This window comes from Rhipicephalus microplus, chromosome X (assembly GCF_043290135.1).
Source record: "Rhipicephalus microplus isolate Deutch F79 chromosome X, USDA_Rmic, whole genome shotgun sequence".
NCBI lineage: Eukaryota > Metazoa > Arthropoda > Arachnida > Ixodida > Ixodidae > Rhipicephalus > Rhipicephalus microplus.
The window spans coordinates 440,397,748-440,418,097 of NC_134710.1; the positions used below are offsets into that span (position 1 = coordinate 440,397,748).

The 20,350-nt window shown below is 44.2% G+C and overlaps 1 protein-coding gene across 1 annotated transcript in view; it reads right to left on the minus strand.

The window, feature by feature from the left end:
• LOC119160894 (Na(+)/dicarboxylate cotransporter 3) overlaps positions 1–20,350 on the minus strand; it is an 87,042-nt gene that overhangs the window by 38,518 nt on the left and 28,174 nt on the right. Inside the window, exon 3 of the mRNA XM_037413164.2 lies at positions 4,918–5,067. Within this exon, the coding sequence (XP_037269061.1) occupies positions 4,918–5,067 (150 nt within the window). The remainder of the gene's footprint in view (positions 1–4,917; positions 5,068–20,350) is intronic.

The window sequence follows — 20,350 nt, forward strand, 5'->3', positions numbered from 1 at the left end:
CGTGCTCGAGCATGTGAGTGCTAGAAGCTGACGTACGTGATGACGGGATGAAGTAAACGAGAAGTGGAAAAACCACCCTTAATTCATATTTTGCTTACGCTAAAATTGAAGGCTTCCAAAGAGCTCAACTTTGTCTTTAGCGTTTCATACAGACATGACGAATCATTCGTCTGCAAAGTTTTATCACCGGAGCTCTTTATTTCAGTCACTTTCCTCTACACTCTTGAAAAAAGTTAGCAAAAAGGTAGAACTGCAAGCAAATAGGTAGTAACTGCCACGCTTACTACCTTAGAGAGTTACTAACGTTTCTCAGCCTGTTTACTATCTACGTTAGTAAACAGTCACTACATGCAACCATTACTAACTTTTTGGTACCTGTTAACTACCTACGTTAGTGAACAGTTAGTAACTGGAATGAAATAGATCATAACTGGAGCCGTTACTAACTTTTTGCTATCCCTCGATATCTATTTAATCTAAACCTATAAGTAATACATATTCTATTAATTTTTAGAGAAATTCTCTCGAGGTATCATCTTTAAACAAAAACATGACGCATTACATATCTACAAATAGCAAAAACATTTATTTCAAGTTAGGACACCCAGTTACGTAAGCGCCATTATCTTTTTATCAATACGGATAAGTACAAGTTAGCGTACCATAAGCAAGTGCTACAGGTGTCATAATAGGCAATCGCAACAATCATAGTAAATTAGAACAAACTAGCACGACAAGCAGATCGGAATTAACCAGATGGTCAAAATAATTCGAAGTCTATCATTGCCTTGTGTCTTATAATAATATTTTGATTTTTGCATATTAAACGAAAGATACTATTATTACGCTTAAACCACCAATATATTAGCGCAGTGAAACATTCACTTGCACTTAGACTATGTTAATGAGTTCAGTTTTGGTACCTTCTTTCGGCGGCAGTAGATAATGCTTTTTCGTGACACTAATATGATAAATAGATATGACATATTTCCTATTAGTACGGTTGATTTAAAGTTTGTATTACGTCCCCAAACACACATAATCGGGTAGTATGATATAGTGGTCTAGGCTCGAATTTTCATAATTCATCATAAAAGACAAGTGCTCACTTGTGCCAGACATGCGTGTTGAAGTAGGCATGGAAGTCAAGTCGCCTCATTCCACTTCTAAAGGCTAGTAAATCTCCTTTAGATATTGCCTCATACCGTCCTATCGCACTTGCCAGTTGTGTGGGAAAAACAATGGAACGAATTATTCTAACACGAATGGAGTGTTATTTAGAGCGCTATGAAATCTATCCAGTATCCATGACCAGATTCAGGCGCGGCCATTCGTCGATCGACAACGTTGTTGATCTGGTGACATATGTTCAACACCAGAAAGCCTGTAAGAGACTCTGTGCCACCCTGTCTCTAGACGTTAAGGTGGCTCACGATAATATCACCCATGAAGCCATCCTCAGAGCTTTGGAAACAGTAGGTCTTGGTGGCAAGATATATATGTGGGTGTGCAGCTACTTACAGCTGAGATAATTTTACGTGATGACAGCGAATGACCCAACACCTGATTATTACAGCAGCCGAGGAGTTTCTCAGGGAGGAGTGCTAAGCCCTACACTTTTCCATCTAACTCTCATTGGTCTAGTCGAGCAGCTACCTAGCACTGTAGAACTTTCTGTCTACGCTGATGACATCTGCCTTTGGACATGAGGTGTGACAAGGCCTCAGCTTCGCGCCCGCCTTCAGAAGGCTGTTGCAACGACGTCACGCTACCTTCATAAACAAGGCCTCGAGGTGTCCTGCGGAAAATGTGCAGTGGTAGCATTCACGCGGAAACCAACGTCTGCTTACAGCATATCGAATAATGAAGAATACATATCGTTGAGCAGAAGGCACAGGTTCTTGGGAGTCATAATAGACAGAAACCTGTCGTGGACTCCACACGTGAACTACGTGAAAGCGGCTGAAAGCAACATGCCACATGTTCAAATTCCTTGCAAGAAAAAATTGGGGAGTGCCCATACCATCCATGCTACAACTGTACAGAGTGCTGTTTATCGAATTCTTACGGTACAGCTTACCTGCAATATCTAACACCGGCAAGACCAACATGCGCGCAATTCAGAGCATTTAAGCCCAAGCACTTAAGATATGCCTTGGATTACCCCGCAGTGCTTCAACGGCTGAAACCATTGCCATTGCTCAAGATCACTCGATAAAGACGCATATTATTACCGAGACAATGCGCATGCACGTCAGGCATTATGCCAGGACCCCTTCTCACCACCTGACGAGCCTAGCTGCTGAAAGGCCCCGCACGACATACGGCGCTACTGTCTACAAGCATCGTTAATCGTTTACTGAGACGTACGCACCTGCATCAAAGACACTGTTTCCTCCTTGGAGATTGAGCCGGCCGCGAGTTCACTTAATCATTCTAGGAATGAGGAGAAAATCGGACTTGCCGACACATGCCCTGAAACAACTGAGTCTATTCCTACTGGAACAAAACTACCGTAACCACGTGCACATTCACACGAATGGCTCTACTGCGCCGTCTAGTTCAGGTGGAGCAGTGGTTATACCATCACAAGAAGTAACTCGATGTTTTAAGACTACACATGTGACAACGTCAATGACGGCAGAACTCGAAGCTCTGCGCAATGCACTGGAACTCAACAATTCGGAAGAAAGACCAGGTAAATGGGCTGTGTTTTCTGACTCAAAATCAGCGTTACAGTGCCTGATATTAGTTCTCCGACGCGGATGCCACGACCAGTTGACCTACCAAATCGTGAAACTTTACCACGTTTTAATACAAAAAGGCCGCGACATCGTCTTTCAGTGGTTACCTGGGCATTGTGGTATAGGCGGCAATGATTCTGCAGATCATGCTGCTCGCACGTCACATAAAGAAGCAAACAGCGTTCTGATTCCGCTTTCGAGAGCGGATGCAGCGAGGCAGATTCGTCAACTGGCCCGCAATATCACACTGACTGAGTGGAACACACCAGGCATACGGCGTACAAGACTGCACAAGCTCGACCCTTCACTATAACTCCGGCCTCCACCCAGCCTACATCGACGTGTAGCTTCACTTCTCTATCGCCTTTGGCTGGGAGTTGCTTTCACGAAAGCTTATACCAGGTTAACCGGAATTACTGACAGTGCAGCGTGCGATGTTTGTGGCACCGACGAAACTATCGAACACCTGCTGTGCCATTGTCCTCGATTAGCCTCAGATAGACAAGTACTTGACAACGCAATACGGCGACTGGATGATCGGCCTCTTTCTGTGCAGGTGCTATTACAGCAACGTCCACATGCCTCGACAGCCCAGAAGGCAGTGAAAGCCCTGCTGTGTTTCCTGAGAAAGATAGGCTTGTGTGAACGCCTCTGACATGTGGTAGAGTTCTACACGCTGCAGTGAAATTACTGTCAGTCTCTTTCCCCCTTTTGTTTTCTTTTTCCTCTCTTCCCTCTTTCTCATCTTTCTTGTCCCCTTCCCTAAACCCCCAGTCTAGGGTAGCCAACCGGATGTCTTTCTGGTTAACCTCCCTGCCTCCCTTTCGTTGCTTCCTCCTCCTTCCTATACTTCCTACGGCTATGTACTCTTCGCATTCGCGGCATACCACGAAAGATTACCCGAAGTTGTGCAGTAATGAGACATCAATTACCCATTATCAACTATAATAAATTATTGTGACAAAATGAGCACCATAGCTCTGGTTACTTCTTTTTTTCCTTAAAATCTCTAAAGCTACTATATATGGTTACTAATGGCAAATGTAATAACTGTTACCACACTCGCCGTTACTAACAGCACATACTGATTGATTGATATGGGGGGTTTAACGTCCCAAAACCACTGATGATTATGAGAGACGCCGTAGTGGAGGACTCCGGAAATTTTGACCACCTGGGGTTCTTTAACGTGCACCCAAATCTGAGCACACGGGCCTACAACATTTCCGCCTCCATCGGAAATGCAGCCGCCGCAGCCGGGATTCGAACCCGCGACCTGCGGGTCAGCAGCCGAGTACCTTAGCCACTAGACCACCGCGGCGGGGCCAGCACATGCTACCATGGTTGTACCATATGTGACAAACCAATATACTACCCCAAAGTTATGATGTGCCTTTTCTACCTTTTCTTAGAGAGTGTAACCCTTTGGGTATCCATGTGCTATTGACGTTAAATGAAACGCCGATAGTGGAGTGTGTGAATCAAGCTTTAGCGAAGGTGCAGTGATTGCAGTCCAGTAATCTCTAAATCTCTAAAGTTACTATATATGGCTACTAATGGCAAAGGTAGTAACTGTTACCACACTCTCCGTTACTAACAGCACGTACTACCATGGTTGTACCATATGTGACAAACCAATATACTACCCCAAAGTTATGATGTGCCTTTTCTACCTTTTCTTAGAGAGTGTAACCTTTTGGGTATCCATGTGCTATTGACGTTAAATGAAACCCCGATAGTGGAGTGTGTGAATCAAGCTTTAGCGAAGGTGCAGTGATTGCAGTCCAGTAATCACCACTGACAGGCGCGCACGTCTGGTTTAGCAGCATTCTGCGTTCTCCCCATATATCACAATATTGTGATCTCTGTTCTGGTTATGACATTTTACCGCAGTAAAAAAAGAAAGAAAGTTAAAAGGAAAAGGAAATAACAGTGAAATAAAGAAAAGAGATGAGAAGGCGTACGCCATCACCATATAGCTGCATATCAGGACAAGAAAAAAAAGAAAAAACATTACCCTGTAGGTAATCACGCAGAGCTGCCAAACTGGATGAGCGTGCCTATCAGTGATCATGACAGGACGGGCGCTATTATTTTGACCAAGTGCACCACTGTTCATGTTTCATTTGGCACCAATAGTGTCATCGTAACGTTGAAGCACCTGAGAACTTACGTTCATGTAAAGTTGACATGTTTTCTCCGTAGTAAGAACACCGAGCATCGGATACAAGACGATGGGGATGAGTGACGTGGCTCCCAAAGGTATGGGCTCCACAATCCAATAGAGGCCCACGATGCTGACGACATATGCACAACGAGCTTTCTGCAAAACAAACGGTAACCACCCGCTGAGTTCACACTGCGTATCGCTCAGAATAGCAGTCACGACTGGCACTACCCCAGTACCAAAACGTGGAAAATTCGAAGCTCTGCCGTAAAGTCTCAACATTGATGAATTATTGGGCACAAGATAATTCACACAGTAGTGGCTCAGGCAGCACAAGCATCAAGATCACTGGAGTGTGAATGCGCAGTGCGGCATACTCGGGGATAAGTTCATCTGACCTCACTTTTTTGAGGACAACCTTGTCTGCAGTCTTTCCCTGAATGGCCGGGCATCCTAAGATCTGGTTAAACAGAATGAAGTGGATAAGAATGTTCGCATTTATTGGCTTTCACAAGTTTTTACACATGACAAAACTTAATACCCTTGTCAAAACTTCTCTTTTTGTTTATATGTGTTTTCTTATTCATTATTTTGTTAATTTTATATCAGGCATGCAAGCACGGAAAGTTATTGACTCGAATTCATAACGCTTGCCTCGTCTCCTTTTCGCCCAACGCTCAGCAATAGTAGAAGTTAGATTGCACTCAGTTATCTCGCTCGGTCGGGGTGCATGCCAACTATGGGAAAAATAAAGACAGCAGAGATAGAAAGCCGCAATGGGCTACGCTGAACAAGTCAACCATGCATTTGTCGAAGATGGCCTAATCGGGTGACAAGTGGTTTTCGCGGATCTGCGATGTGCTAACCCAGTGATTTCTAGTTCCACAAAACTTTCTCGGTTTTTCCTAAAAGCAATGGGTGAGCACAAGTATTTCGACCCATTCTTTGAGCAGATATTGATTTTGCATGGGTACGTGAGTAAACCCAGTTCTCTTCAAGTCTGACTGGACTGACAGAAGTGGGGTGTCAGTTGTTTAATTGGTGAAGATGGCAGCCAAGCTCCTGTCGAGAAAAATGCACAGTATTGAAAGGCTTGAGTTCGAGTTGTCTTGGCTACATAGTTTTAGCTTCTCTTACTTTTGGCGTGTTGCTCAAATGATGTCAAGTAAAACTTGGCTGCTCCTGCTCATAAAAGTCCGGTAGCCGCTCTTTGAGGATTTGTGAGTCTTTCGTTCTAATACTGTCGCTGAAATATACGTGATGAACTGATTTCTTGCAAATATTATTACATAGAATGTCGGTGAGGCAACGGCGGCTGCGGCGGCTGCATTTTCGATGGAGGCGAAAATGCTGTAGGCCCGTGTGCTCAGACTTGGGCGCACGTTAAAGAACTCCGAGTGGTCAAAATTTCCGGAGTCTTTCACTACACCGTCTCTTATAATCACACGGTTGTTTTGGGACGTTACGTCTCACTTATCATTTGTTGTCAGTGAGACCAACGCTTTGACAAGTTAACTCTCCTTCGTCACGGCAACGCCGTTGCCCTGACAAAGACAACTCAACTTCCCGAAACACGGTTTCCAGCAATTCTCTTTCTGGAAAAACTACTGGTCGCTTCAAGCCTCTCCATGCCTCTGAACTTCACTCTCGTTCAGTACCCAAGTTCTGTAAGAAAACTATGAGCGCTGTCTTAACGAACGTGATTGACTCAAATACGAAGTGTCCTACTCGCGATTGTTGATTATGTTCGCATTGGTTCGGATATTCTGGGTTCAACGTTTGCTCTTCATGTATATATGTCACTTGTAAGTTGTCAGTTGTAAGTAAGTTGTAAGTAAATTTTTTGGACGACGACGACGAAGTGTCTATTTCATAGAACGCTTGTACCCTTGTCTCAAATTTTCTATTTGTTTTTCCGCAAATTCTGCGAGTTGCTTATCCGTCCTTGCGAGAATAGATGAAGAAGCCTCTCAGGATTTTCGAGGTGGACAACCGCTACGTCTGGCAGCGGCTAGGAAACGTGGGACCACCTCAAGTGGCACAGCAAGCGAGGCAACGCAGCTCTATTCTGACGGTTTCGAGTCATCGGATGACGACTACACAGTCGTTATGAGCCGCAATGCAAAAAGAAGACTGCGACGAACATCGTCGACGACGAGTATATCCACCGTGCAGGCTACCGCGCAGCTTTGGCCACACACTATACTCTTCATGGCAGTGGACCCTTCAGCCAACCTACGGCGGCTTAACAGGCAAGTCCTCTCTGCATACCTCGAAGGACTCGCTTCAAATGAAATTAAAGACGTCAGGATCAACTCACGGAAGAATATTCTGGCCGTTGATGTTCTACACCGTAGTGCGCTGCAAAGCCTACAAAACATCTCGGAAATCGACAGAGTCACAGTTAAATCAGTGATCCCCACTGACTGTAAGGGCAGTGTTGGCGTCATTTATGACGTGGACATTTCCATTCCCGCTGACGATTTCCCAATCTTGATAAAGCCAACTACAGACGACATCCTCATCAAGCACATCACAAGGCTTGGTCAGTCACGATGCCTGAAGATTGTTTTTGAGAGAGACAGTCTTCCCCCACACGTCAAAGTTGGCCACGTTCGCCATCAGGTCCGTCCATACATACCGAAGCCCCTACAATGCTTCAGATGCTTCAAGATGGGACATGTCAAAGGAGTATGTACCAGCAATGTCGTGTGCCCGCGGTGTGCCGAACCTCATTCAGAAGACACCTGCCACGCAACTGCGTTCAAATACTCCAATTGCCACGGTGCTCATAAAGCGTTGTCTAAAGATTGCCCACGAGTGAGAAATGTACGAGCGGTGCTGAAACGCATGGTGCGCGACAATTCAACGCACAGGGAAGCCGCTGCTACTGTCAGGTGACGTCGGCGTCACCACAGATCATCACGCAACGTGGCATCTGCCGATAGAGACCCGTCATCTCAAGCAAGAAGAACTGGCCCCCCATCGTCAAGCTCTGCGAAGACGGATACACCGAAAACAGAATCAGGGTCAAGACTCCCACCTCGTGAAGAGTGGCTATCACTTCCACGAACACAGCCTGTTTCAGAGGTGCATCGATCCCCGCCAACCTCGATGCCATCACGAGCCACTGATGAAAAGACAACTGAGGATCGCCAGGTCATCAACATGTTGCAGACCCTTATGAGCGCAATTCGCATGCTTCTAAGCAACATAAACACCCCATCAGCGCAGAGCGCACTCCAAGTGCTGGACACTTTGAGTCCGGTGCTTGCAGCTCTAAGGTAAAACGATGGCCCGCAACATGTTATCCTTTCGCGAGGAGGTCAAGAACGCATCTGTACTGCAGTGGAATGCCAGAGGACTTAGGGCGCGTATGTCCGAGTTCCGGCAATATGTATTCACGAACCAGTTCTCCATAATTGTGATTTGTCAACCGAACCTGTCAGCCCAGATGAGACTGTCTGGATATGAGTGCTTTATGTCTTCTACCCACGGAGAGCGCAGCAAGGTCGTTGTGTTCATACGGCGCGACTTAGCTTATGTTCATCATCCTGTACCCCCTAAAGAAGAAAACCAGTACGTTTGCCTAACAGTAAAAAACAAGAAGACCACATTCACCATCATCGGAGCCTACTTACATCCATCAAGTCGTCTAGACCGAGAGCGCTTGCGTGGAATTTTGAATTCGACTCTCCAGCCATGGGTGATAACTGGTGACTTCAATGCCCACCACTACTTATGGGGAAGCTCCAGGGTCAACACTAGAGGTAGACAGTTAGTGCCTTTCGCTTCTGAATGTGAACTTATCCTCGTGAATGACGGCAGCCCTACTTATCTGAGCGGATAAGCCTATAGCAGTTGCCTGGACCTCACTTTCGTCTCACGCTCGTTCACACGCAGAGTGCACTGGTTTTCGGATTTGGAAACAAGGGGTAGTGACCACATCCCAACATACCTGAAGATTGAGGGCTTTCCAAGTCTCAAGTCCTCCAGAGCCGTCCAGTGCACCGATTGGCAAAAATACAAGTTAATCATGGAAGACTATGTTGGCGCCTCACTTTTCAACCTAGAGGACGCAATAAAGAGTGCCCTACAGTTAACGACGCGTTTGCTTCCGGTGAGCTCATCTCGCACTGATATGGACATTGATCTTGAGAAACTCCGAGCGATTCGTCGTCGTCCAGAACGACGTTATAGACGCACGAGGTCACTTGATGATCTGAGAGTGGCCAGACGCACACAAAAGAAAATACAGCGTCACATGGACAAGTTGGACAAGCAACGATGGGTATCTTTTGTGAGTCTTTGGATCCCAGAAAGCCTCTGTCACTAATCTGGAGAACTGTCCGGGGTCTTCGTACAACCATTACTCAGCGCTACCAATTAAAATCTCTGGCACTTCCCTTACGCTGTGAAGAGATTGATGTCGCAGATTTCTTCTGTCGAAGGATTGCCTGCGGCTCAAATTCAACTGGGACAAAGACGCCCGACTTTTCTGTATCTTTACGTGATCCCCGAATGAAGATTTCGTTTTCAATGGACGAACTAAAGGCTGCGCTTTGTGTAGACGTTCTTCTGCGCCAGGACCTGACAGCATCACTTACCGCGCTCTGTCTCACCTAGGAGATCAAGCTCGGCAGGCACTCTTGCAGCTGTACAACGACTCCTGGCAATCTGCCATGGTTCCACAGGAATGGAAGTCAAGTCAAAGGAATGGAAGTCAAAGGGGCCTACGACAATGTCACCCACGAAGCCATTCTCAGCGCACTAGAAGGAGTAGGACTCGGTGGCAGGATATATATACATGGGTTCAGAGCTACCTACAGATTAGATCATTTCACGTGCAGACAGAGAATGGCCCGACACCCGAGTATTACTGCAGCCGAGAAGTCCCGCAAGGCGGAGTGCTAAGCCCGACGCTGTTCAACCAAACACTCACTGAACTAGTTGGCAAGCAACCAAGCAGTGTACGACTTTCCATTTATGCTGATGACATCTGTGTGTGGACATCAGGTGTGACTCGACTTCAACTTCGCGCTCGACTTCAGAAGGCAGCATCAGTGACATCGTACCACTTACGCAAACAAGGGCTTGAAATCATAAGTGAGAAGTGTGCAGTCGTGGCCTTCACCGGAAAACCAATGTCTGCTTACAGCATATCAATTAACGGGCAGTTGGTGTCCTTCAGCCGGAGTCACAGGTTCTTGGGAGTCGTAATCGACCGAAACCTGTCTTGGACACCCCACGTAAACTACGTGAAAAGGCGGCTGACTGCCATATGTCACTTATTCAGGTTTCTTGCTGGGAAAAGTTGGGGAATGTCTGTCGAGTCTATGTTACAGCTGTACAAGGTACTATTTACTGGATTCCTGCGTTATAGCCTACCTGTTATATCTAACACGTGCAAAACTAACCTGCGCACAATCCAAAATATTCAAGCCCAAGCGCTTAGGATATGCCTTGGTTTACCCCGCTGCGCATCGACAGCTGAAACAATTGCCATTGCACAAGACTACTCGATCATGACGCACATCACAATTGAAACGATGCGTACGTACCTCAGGTAACAGGCTAGGAATCCTTCCCACCACTTGGCAACCCTTGCTACTGAGAGGCCCCGCACGAAATTTAGTGCAATTGTCTGCGCTCATCGTGCGTCGTTTACGTCAGATTTTACGCCGGCTGAGAAACTGGTGTATCCTCTGTGGTGCCTGACACTTCCACAAGTACGTGTTTCAATTCCAGGAATACAGAAAAAATCAAATTTGCCTTCATCAGCCCTAAAACAATTCAGCTTGAGCCAACTGCACGAAATGTACAACAACCACGTTCACATATACACCAATGGTTCAACCACAGCGTCTGGTTCTGGTGGTGCGGTGGTGATTCCAGCTAGAGGAATCACTCTGCGAATCAAACTGTCACATGTCACTACGTCCACAGCGGCAGAACTTGCGGCTTTGCGTGGCGCCATAGAGTACATCAAACCCCAAAGATCGAGTAAATGGGCTGTGTTTTCCGACTCAAAACCAGCCCTACAGAGCATGCAGTCAGTCCTTCGACGAGGTTGCCATGAACAATTAAATTACGAAGTTGTCAAGCTCGTTCACCACGTCACAGAAACAGGCCACGAGGTCAAGTTTCAGTGGCTTCCTGGCCAATGTGGGATCAGTGGCAATGATTCCGCAGACAATGCGGCTCGCACATCGCACCAACAAGAACACATCCTTCCGATTCCTTTGTCAAGGACTGGCGCTGCAAAGCAACTTCGTCACCTGGCACGTAGTCTGAGTCTGCAGGAGTGGAACACCCCAAGCATAAGACATACGAGACTATACCAAATAAACTCTCGACTGGAACTTCGACCTCCATCCGGACTTCGTCGACGTGAAGCTTCACTTCTTTGTCGCCTTTGGTTGGGGGTTGCCTTCACAAAAGCATATAGAACCCTCATCGGATTGACCGACAATGCGGAATGCGACGTCTGCTGCACCAAAGAATACATCGACCATCTGATATGTCATTGCCCTCGATTTGCCTCTGAAAGACAGAAGCTTTCGGACGCATTGCGACAATTGGACGATCGGACACTCTCTGTGCAGATGCTACTGGAACACCGTGATCGCCTTTCGTCGGCTCAAAAAGCAGTCAAAGCTGTCTTGTGCTTTTTGAGGACTACAGGCCTATGTGACCACCTTTAACGTTTGTGTAGTGCCACCACTGCATACGCGCCAGCCGATTGACTGACAATCCTCCTTTTTTTTCTCTCTCTCTCTTTCTCTTCTCTTTCCTCGCTCTCTCTCATCTTTGTGCCCCCTTCCTATTCCCCCAGCGTAGGGTAGCAAACCGGGCATGTGCCTGGTTAACCTCCCTGCCTTCCCTCTTGTTGTTTACCCCCCCCCCCTCAAAATTAATTTTAAAGATTGACACTTTCACACTACATGTATGGGTTTTTATACGAAACTTGTAATAAAATGTTCATTTTATTTGTACCGATTAAGTTTCGTCTTATACTGAGACATTAGTCAGCTTAACTCTCGCCTCTTCAAAACACACGAACAAAATTTGAAAAAAAAAAACAAATTTTATAAATGGCCGCATCGCCCAAGCGGCCAGTGGACCTGCAAGAAGGCACGAGTGCATTCCGCTTGCATTCGAAGTGGCAAAGAAGGGCTTCCGCGGCAACCCTCCTCCCTTTAATTTTTCGTACTTTTCTTCTATTCTGTGACGCCACCAGTAACGTTAGGAAAGAAATGTTCTGTTCGTGGTATATTTCTAGTAGGATTCCCGGTGACCGCCAGTTGTGAAAGCGGCGCTGCCCCTGCGTATCAGCATGCGAGAGCGAATACAATGTTGGTGTAAAGAGTTTCCGCCCCCTGTATTTATCTCGGCATGGTATCTGCCACTATTGTTAGAGGCCCTGCTGCTACGTGTTACGACACTGGTTGCAAGGGTTCTTCAATTTTTTATTTCGATGGCCGAGAAGGCAAGGCTAAATGTTATCAGCTAAGCCTGCGCTTCCATCCTCTTCACATAATAAACAGCGCACACAACTGATGCGTCACTTCAGGAAGGAGCTTTGCCCTCTTGCATGCGGGACGATGCCAAAGGCAATTCAACTTTGGTGCCAGATATGTCGGAGCACAGTCGTGTTAGAACAAACCACCAAGTGAAACTGCGTACAAACACCACTGCCTACTTTTTTTTCAATATATACTTGACAACTTACCGCAGCTAGAAAAATAATTATCATACTTTAGTTAATTAGCTGCTGACAGCGATAATTATGATCTAACTTTCTATCACCCTCGCTGCTTAAAATTTTTGCACTAGTGGTTCTCACGTGCCTTCGAGTGCCTAAATTTTTAAAAATCATAAATCCTAACTTTGAACATTTTTGCACTTTAACGGAATGTGTGCATTTTTTCTTTTTTTTAACTTTTACCACTAATCGCAGTGAGACGTAAAACTAATCTACCTCCCTTTAGCATGCATTCGTACTGCCGCGCTCTGCGCATCGCGCCAACGCCATCCGCGTTCCAGTGCATATAGGGCTCTTTTACTCTCCTGCGTGAGGTGGGCACGCCAAGCTGTCACTGTGTCAAGGGGGCCAGATGGAGCCTGGTCACATCAAGGCTTTCGCCTTAATAAACAATCCTTATAACTTTTTTTTGGCTTCATTACCCACAGTTTTCAATACGTTTGCGTCAAACGAAGAAACGAGTCCTCAAGATCTCCCCCCTTCTTCTTCTTCTATTCTTAGCGAAGGTCGTGTTTCGGCGCATTTGATGCCTTCGGGTCGTCACAATGCGACGCCTGTCACGAGCAGCACAAGCAGAGACAGACAATTTGTCAGCACGCCGCCTTTTTAAACCGCGGTCCCACGCTGTGGCTTGACTGGTGCGCTCTGGGACTTAATTGTCTCGCAGCGGGGAGACAATTGTCTCGCACGGGTTCCTTTCTTATCGCTTAGATGCAAGTAAATGCTACAGAGCTTAAACTGCTTCGCCTTCCCAAAGACGTGCTTGTCATTTGAATGCTCAGTCTTTCCCGAAGAGTAAATTGCTTGTGGTAGTCGCTTATGTATTCTATTTTGGCAAACGAAACGGCGGGGTTCTTTCCCTCCGTATTTCTGTGGCTATAACCGCTTTGGTCAGAAATGTTACCGCACGCCTTCTGAAATATAGACATCGTGTAAAAACTTTTCTTACCTTTCAAGTCAAGAAAACAACAATGCACTGATTGAGTATGCTAACGCGTTAGCGTTAAAGAGCTCGTTTGCCGTTTGCACAAATTTTAGCGTCGCCGTCTGCGGTTGTGATCGGAAAAACATCACTTTGTGCGTGACCGAAAAATTGAGAATTATAGAAAAAATTATAAGAAAAATTTTGCGTCCGCACAAACATCAAACCTAGGTCAATTGCGTGGCAAGCAAATGTTATACCATGGAGCCACAAGTCTGCATGAGAATACCATGAAAATAACTTCCTCTGCTTAGAAATGCATTGAAAGTGCTTTGCATGCTTTGAAAATACATGGGTCCTGTATGCGTGCTTCAAAATTAAACATGCAATAGCGCAGTAATAACGCATGGCACAAGCGTCCATTGCGATTGGGCGCCAGAACATGATGTCACGGTTTGAAGCGGGGTACCTACTACAAAAGCCACACACGTTCCTTCGCCTTTTCCCTTATCACGTAGCAGGTGCATTACAAGTTCGAAAAGAATTCAAGCGCACAGCTGCCCGTGGTTAAAAAGCACGCTACCATTACACAGAATGCATGCAGCATGGGAAAACTTCACTGACACAAGCCATTTTGACATATTTACGCACTAGGGACAGCATATCACTTGTTCAAGGATCCCCTAATTTTTGTAAATGGTGATGCGATAAAGGTCCAAACACCTGACAAAACTTTCAGGTGCAGACACAGCCGCAGGTCGCAGGATCAAATACCGGCTGTGGCGGCTGCATTTCCGATGGAGGTGGAAATGTAGGCCCGTGTACTCAGATTTAGGTTCAAGTTAAAGAACCCCACGTGGTCTAAATTTCTGTAGCCCTCTACTGCGGCGTCTCTCCTAATCAAACGGTGGTTTTGGGACGTTAAAGCTAACCAATCAATCAGGTGCAGACACAGTTTTTATAACGGCAATAATGAAACTATTTTGTTGTTGATGTTGTTGATGTTGTTTATTCAAAAATAGATACTTCTTTATGAATACATTTTTTGCATGTCGAATGAACAATCGGAGGTCCCAAAGTAAAAACTGTCTGGGGGACCTCCTAACAAAAAGTTAAAAGAGAATTAGCTTTTTAGTCAGCAAACAGCGATGAAATCACACCAATATTTAAAAGAAAATGGTGCGAAAACGTAGGGCCATGTGAGCAATAGTGACAATGTGCTTGAAACAAAGAAACCCAAAAGAAAACATTCACGTCATAAGTCATTTAACAATAAGACCTTCAAGCGCTTACTAAAGGAGTACATTGAGCATGATTTGAGATCGACAGGCAGCATGTTCCACAGTGTTATTCATGAAAATCTTGCCGTCATTTGACCATAGTTGGTACGTACTTTAGGTAGAAGTAGATTATGGTTAGCTGAAAACCTCGTGTTGTTAGTATTTACAAGAGTAACTCCCAAGAAACTGGAAATGTGTTATTCATTATTAAGGATACGAAACATGATTATTAGAATTTCGTAGCTAAAGAGTTTATGCAGAGGTAAAATGTTCATGTTGCTAAAAAGGGGGGCTGATGGTGATGAAAATGGTTTGAAAGTAATGAGTCTCAAAGCATGCTTCTGTAATTGTTCTAGATGATTTACATGTGACCAATATGTATTTCCCCATGATGATACGCAGTATGACAAGTGACTATGAATGAATGCGTAATATAAAGATAAAAGGATTTTAGAGGAGAAGTAAGGTCGTGTTTTGATGATCACGTGAATACCGAAACACACCTTTTGAATTAAGGCCTGCGAATGCTCACTGAATTTCAAATGTTTATCTAATACCACACAAAGAAATTTAGTAGATGAACATGCATGAATGAAGTGTTCATCAAGCGCCACTGCTGGTGAAGCGATGTTTGGAAACAACTGCGGGCAATGGAATACCATGAAATTAGTCTTTGATAGATTGATGAGTAACAGATTCAATACACACCATGAATGAACGTTATTTAAGTCGACGTTTAGTGATTGTTGTAGCATGAGTGGATCCTTGTGTGCGGTAAAAATAGTAGTGTCATCAGCGTAGAGAAGAGCGTTAGTGTGATTAAGACGAAGTGGTAAGTCATTTATAAATAACAAAAACAGGAGGGGTCCCACGATTGACCCTTGAGGAACGCCAATGTTAGTGGTTTTTGTAGATGAAAAACTCTGGTTTATCTGAAAAACCGGCGTCCGATCACCAAGATAGCTTTTAATGAGCTGAAGGGGTGGTCCAGATATGCCGTAACAGTCAAGCTTATGAAATAGAATGGCGTGGTTAATTGCATTGAAAGCTTTAGTAAAGTCAATAAACACCACTCCAAAAAGAAGACCTTCATCAATTGTCAATTTAATCCTGTCAGTGAAAGTTATTAGTGCAACTTCAGTCGAAAGACCTGGACGAAAGCCAAGTTGGTGATCAGATATTATGTTGAATTTAGATAGGTATTTCATTAAACGGTTGCAAATTAGTTTTTCAATGACTTCACTAAAGAAAGGTAAAATGCAAACTGGGCGATAGTTGTTACAGCATTCGCGGTCACCTTTCTTAAAAATGGGGATAATTTTCCCTGCTTTAAGGCCTTTAGGAAACACGGCAGCCGGGAAAAGCTTATCGATTAAATAGGCTAAGATTGGGGAAAGTTCTTTTGATACAAGTTTAATTTTAGAAGAGCAGATTTGATCAAGCCCTGGGCCAGTATTCTTTAATGATAAGATGATATTGTTAACTTCATCTACTACCATTGGATACAAAAAGAAAGATTCAGGAGTACGTGGAAGACTTGAAAATGAGAGTTCCGACTGAGTGTTTGTATTAGTACTCCCACGGGTGCTGAAATGAGAGCTGAAAATCTCTGCAATAGAATCAGAATCAGTGTATCTGTTTTCGTTAACAGATATAGCAGTTGGGTGCGATTTAGGCTCATTGCTGTTCAGAAATTTTTTAATTACTTGCCACTTCTGCCTTGTGTTGCCACAATTATTTCTAATCTTACTTGGATAGTATTCCCGTTTACCGTGCTTTAGGGCAGCTCCCGGAATATTGGAATAAGTTTTAGCTGACATTTGAGTGAATGATTGAATGGTTCTGCCTTGACCTTTTCGCGAAGATTGTCCTTTTTCCTTATAGAATGCATTAGTGTCTTAGTAATCCAAGGATTCCTAGGTGCACGGAACCATTGTTTAGTTATGGTTTCAGAGCACGACTGACTGATACATTCTTTTACCTTAGCTGAAAAAAAAGTGGAATGCAGTTTCAGCGTTACTTTCGTCATATACTTCGTTCCAGTTAGTCTTTCGAATGGTGTCTACAAAGGCTTTTGATTCAAAAGTAGTATGCACGTTAGTTTTACTACGGCGAATCTCTTTGGAACCGAAACACAAAAATATCGGATAATGATCCGTGATAGCGAAATCCAATACTCCTGCTCTAATGTCATCAGTAGACATACTGACCGAAATGTGATCGATCAGTGTATTGGAATCGCACCTAGTTGGAGTACGTATTACTGACGGAAAGTCGCAACTAAGAAAACAACGTACGTATTCAGAACAGGATTGGCTCTGTTGATCAGCGATATTAATGTTTATGTCACCACATATAACTACGTTCTTGTTCCCTTCAATTAGTTTGTTTAACAATAGCTCAAGTTCGGCGCAAAACTCTGCATATGATGAATAAGGGGATCGGTAAAGTTATATAATGATGGTGTTACGGTTGGTCATCGACAAATAATGACAGTCGATTTCAATGCGAACAAATTCGCGAAGTGGTGTGCTTAAGGACAAATCAAGTCGCTGCCGGTAAGGCACAGAAGATTCAACCAAAATAGCTGAACCGCCTCCACGACTACCCTTACGATGACAATATTCTGATGTGTAGCCAGGGATACCATACAGGGCGCCGTCGTGTGAAGTCAACCAAGTTTCTGATAAGCATATGAGTGAAAACGTATGATCGACAACTAAAAAGAAAGTGCTAATGTCATCGTAGTGTTTACGAAGGCTTCTGATGTTAAAATGAATCAGGGACAATGCAGACGTATTGTCCTTTAGAAGTTCTTTGGTGCGTTCGAGTGAAAATATTGTGGCGTCCATTTTGAACGGTGACTATAGTATAGTAAATTGGGGCTTACAATCACAAGATATTTAAATACGGCAAGATCTCCCACGCCATAGATGTGGTGTACTCGACTAGCTTCCGATTTTCTGGCCTTGATAATGCAGTTATCTGTCCAGAGAAATTTCCATCCTTTGGCTCTCTTCACCTCAAGGGCTTGCGCAAAAAGTCGCTTATTTTCTGGCGTCAGGTGGTCATTGACGTAGATAGGAGCAACTGAATTCCTTGAGAGCCCAATAGCTGTTGTATTAAGTCTTGCCTTTCTTGCTTTAGCAGCAAAGTCTGTTTTTTTCGACCTTGAACAGAAAGAACCTCGCAATAATATGCGTGCCCTGCCTTCTCGGTACACGCTGCACTATATCTACATCACTCGGGGCAATCACACAGCCAACTTTTTCGCCAATGGCCTGCACAATAGCGAGGCAGCTCTCGCCATCTGTCTTTGGAATACCTTTTATTTCGACATTGTTCGTCCGTGAATATTGCTCAACGTCAGAAAGCCGCTGCGAGAACAGCCTGCAGTCATCTTTCAGTGATTCGTTTTCATCCCTCAACTCCTTGTTTTCTATCGCGAGAGCTTCATTTCTTCTCTTGACTGATTCATAAAGTTCATTGAATGCCTCAAGGCTGTTTCGCATGTCTGAAACCTCAGATCGGAGAACTTCTATCTCCCTTGCCAATTCAGCATTTGTAGGCATATTGACAAGATGCAATCACAACACAAAATGGCAGCAGCGGCAGTGGCTATGACAGAGCACAAAAAAGAGAAAGGACTGACAAAGCACCAACCTGTAAAGAATTCAAGTGGATAGTTAGAAGCAGTCACGCTGCCACAACCACTGTTGCCACTGCTGCCACCAACTATCTAGAAACATGCGTTATGTTATACTTAGGCTGTCTTGTTTGTTGTCTGTTGTTCTAAGTTTACTTCTTCACAGGCAAAATAATGCCTATTGCAGATGAGTTTGGTTATGTCACGATTGCACTCGAAAAGATACTGACAGATCGGGTAATCTGTTCAATGTAATAAATTATGTCGGGACAGGCATTAATCGTTTTTACAAATGATACACACGTGTATGATTCATGAGAATTGTCGCTGTGGAATGACAAGATCGTCGTTGTAGACAAAGCTTAAGCGCCAGTGATTTCAGCGGCTCCGACGTCAATATAGGAATCAGAACACCTTCTAAAGAATCATCGTCAAAGTGCGTTCATGGCTCTAATGGTGCACATTTATTGTCTCAGCGACCAGGCATGAGGGCAAAGTATGTGTCACAATGGTGTCTTTCTTTCTGCTTTAGTTTTGCGGCCATTACTACCTTGTGATCTCACTGACGTATACAGTGCCTGAATGAAGGACTCCCCATGACAGTCCTGTCACTTGGAAAATAATTTGCTTTTTTTCTATCCGTCACTTTGTGAGCAATAGTCACGTTCAAAACAGCTAGCTGGTTTACAAAATGCTGCAGTTACAGTATTTCCTCATTCATTGTGCGTTAAACAACGTTACACAATTGTGCCACATTGATAAATAATGAAATAAAAGCGAAGCTGAGAAATGTTTCTTAGATTTTCGAATTTTTAATGACAGTCCTGGCTCTGTTGAATCTGAAAACTAACATGAGGTTTCTGAAAAGTGACTGCAAATAGCTTTTTTTACAGGAAACAGGGGCTGTAGCCGTAGGGCTTGTTCAGATGAGGAACACATGCAGTGACGTCATCTTCAATGTAGGGGTAATCTGAGAGAGCAGTGCTGTAGAAGGCTTGTCTGCAGAATTGGCTCTGGTAACGCCGGCCAGCCAAAGAAAGTCACAGATGAACATATGAGAGATAATTGTTTTTAATACGCTTGGCTGGTTGTCGTTGTGGCACCCAGTGTGACAGCAATAATGGCGTAACACGAAAATCGTAACTATAAAATAAAGGCTGTTTGACGTCACTAATAATATTTTTTTGCGTACTACGTTCGAAAGTACAGGCAAGAACGAGGTTGGAAATGTAATTGGTGCGTGAGTTCCAGTGCTTCTTGGAAGGCTATTGTTCAAAGCTTGTTTTGGTGGTGTATAATTAGGGCAAAGTGCTTACGTCTATTGCCACAGATTTACGCAACATGACAATGACACAAAAATTGCATAATTATGGGCAATAAACACGCTGAACGAAATAAATACTTCTAAAGTTTTTTAGCATAGTTTTATTTATACGTCCAATAACACTCAACATATACCATGAGCTCATCGATGATGAGTTCAACTATTGAGCATGCGTCAGATTCGTAGCAAGGTAATATTGCACAAAGCACGAGGGCGCGCAACTTGGTTATTTAGTGGAATATTATATCAAAAGTAGGTGTGAGAGAAATTTGCGCAAAATAAATTATGCGCAATATGTTTCACATCGTAAGAAAGCATGAACTCTTAGCCCTGTAAACGTTTTTTTTAGCTTACGTTTCAGCGCAAGCTTCAAAACCGACCAAGGTTATTATTTGGGCTTGTTGATTTGCCATTTGTGGGTACGTTGCTTAAAAAAGACATGGACATATAAAGAGACGATGCAACACACAAAGCACAAACTTTCAACAAATTTATTTCAGAG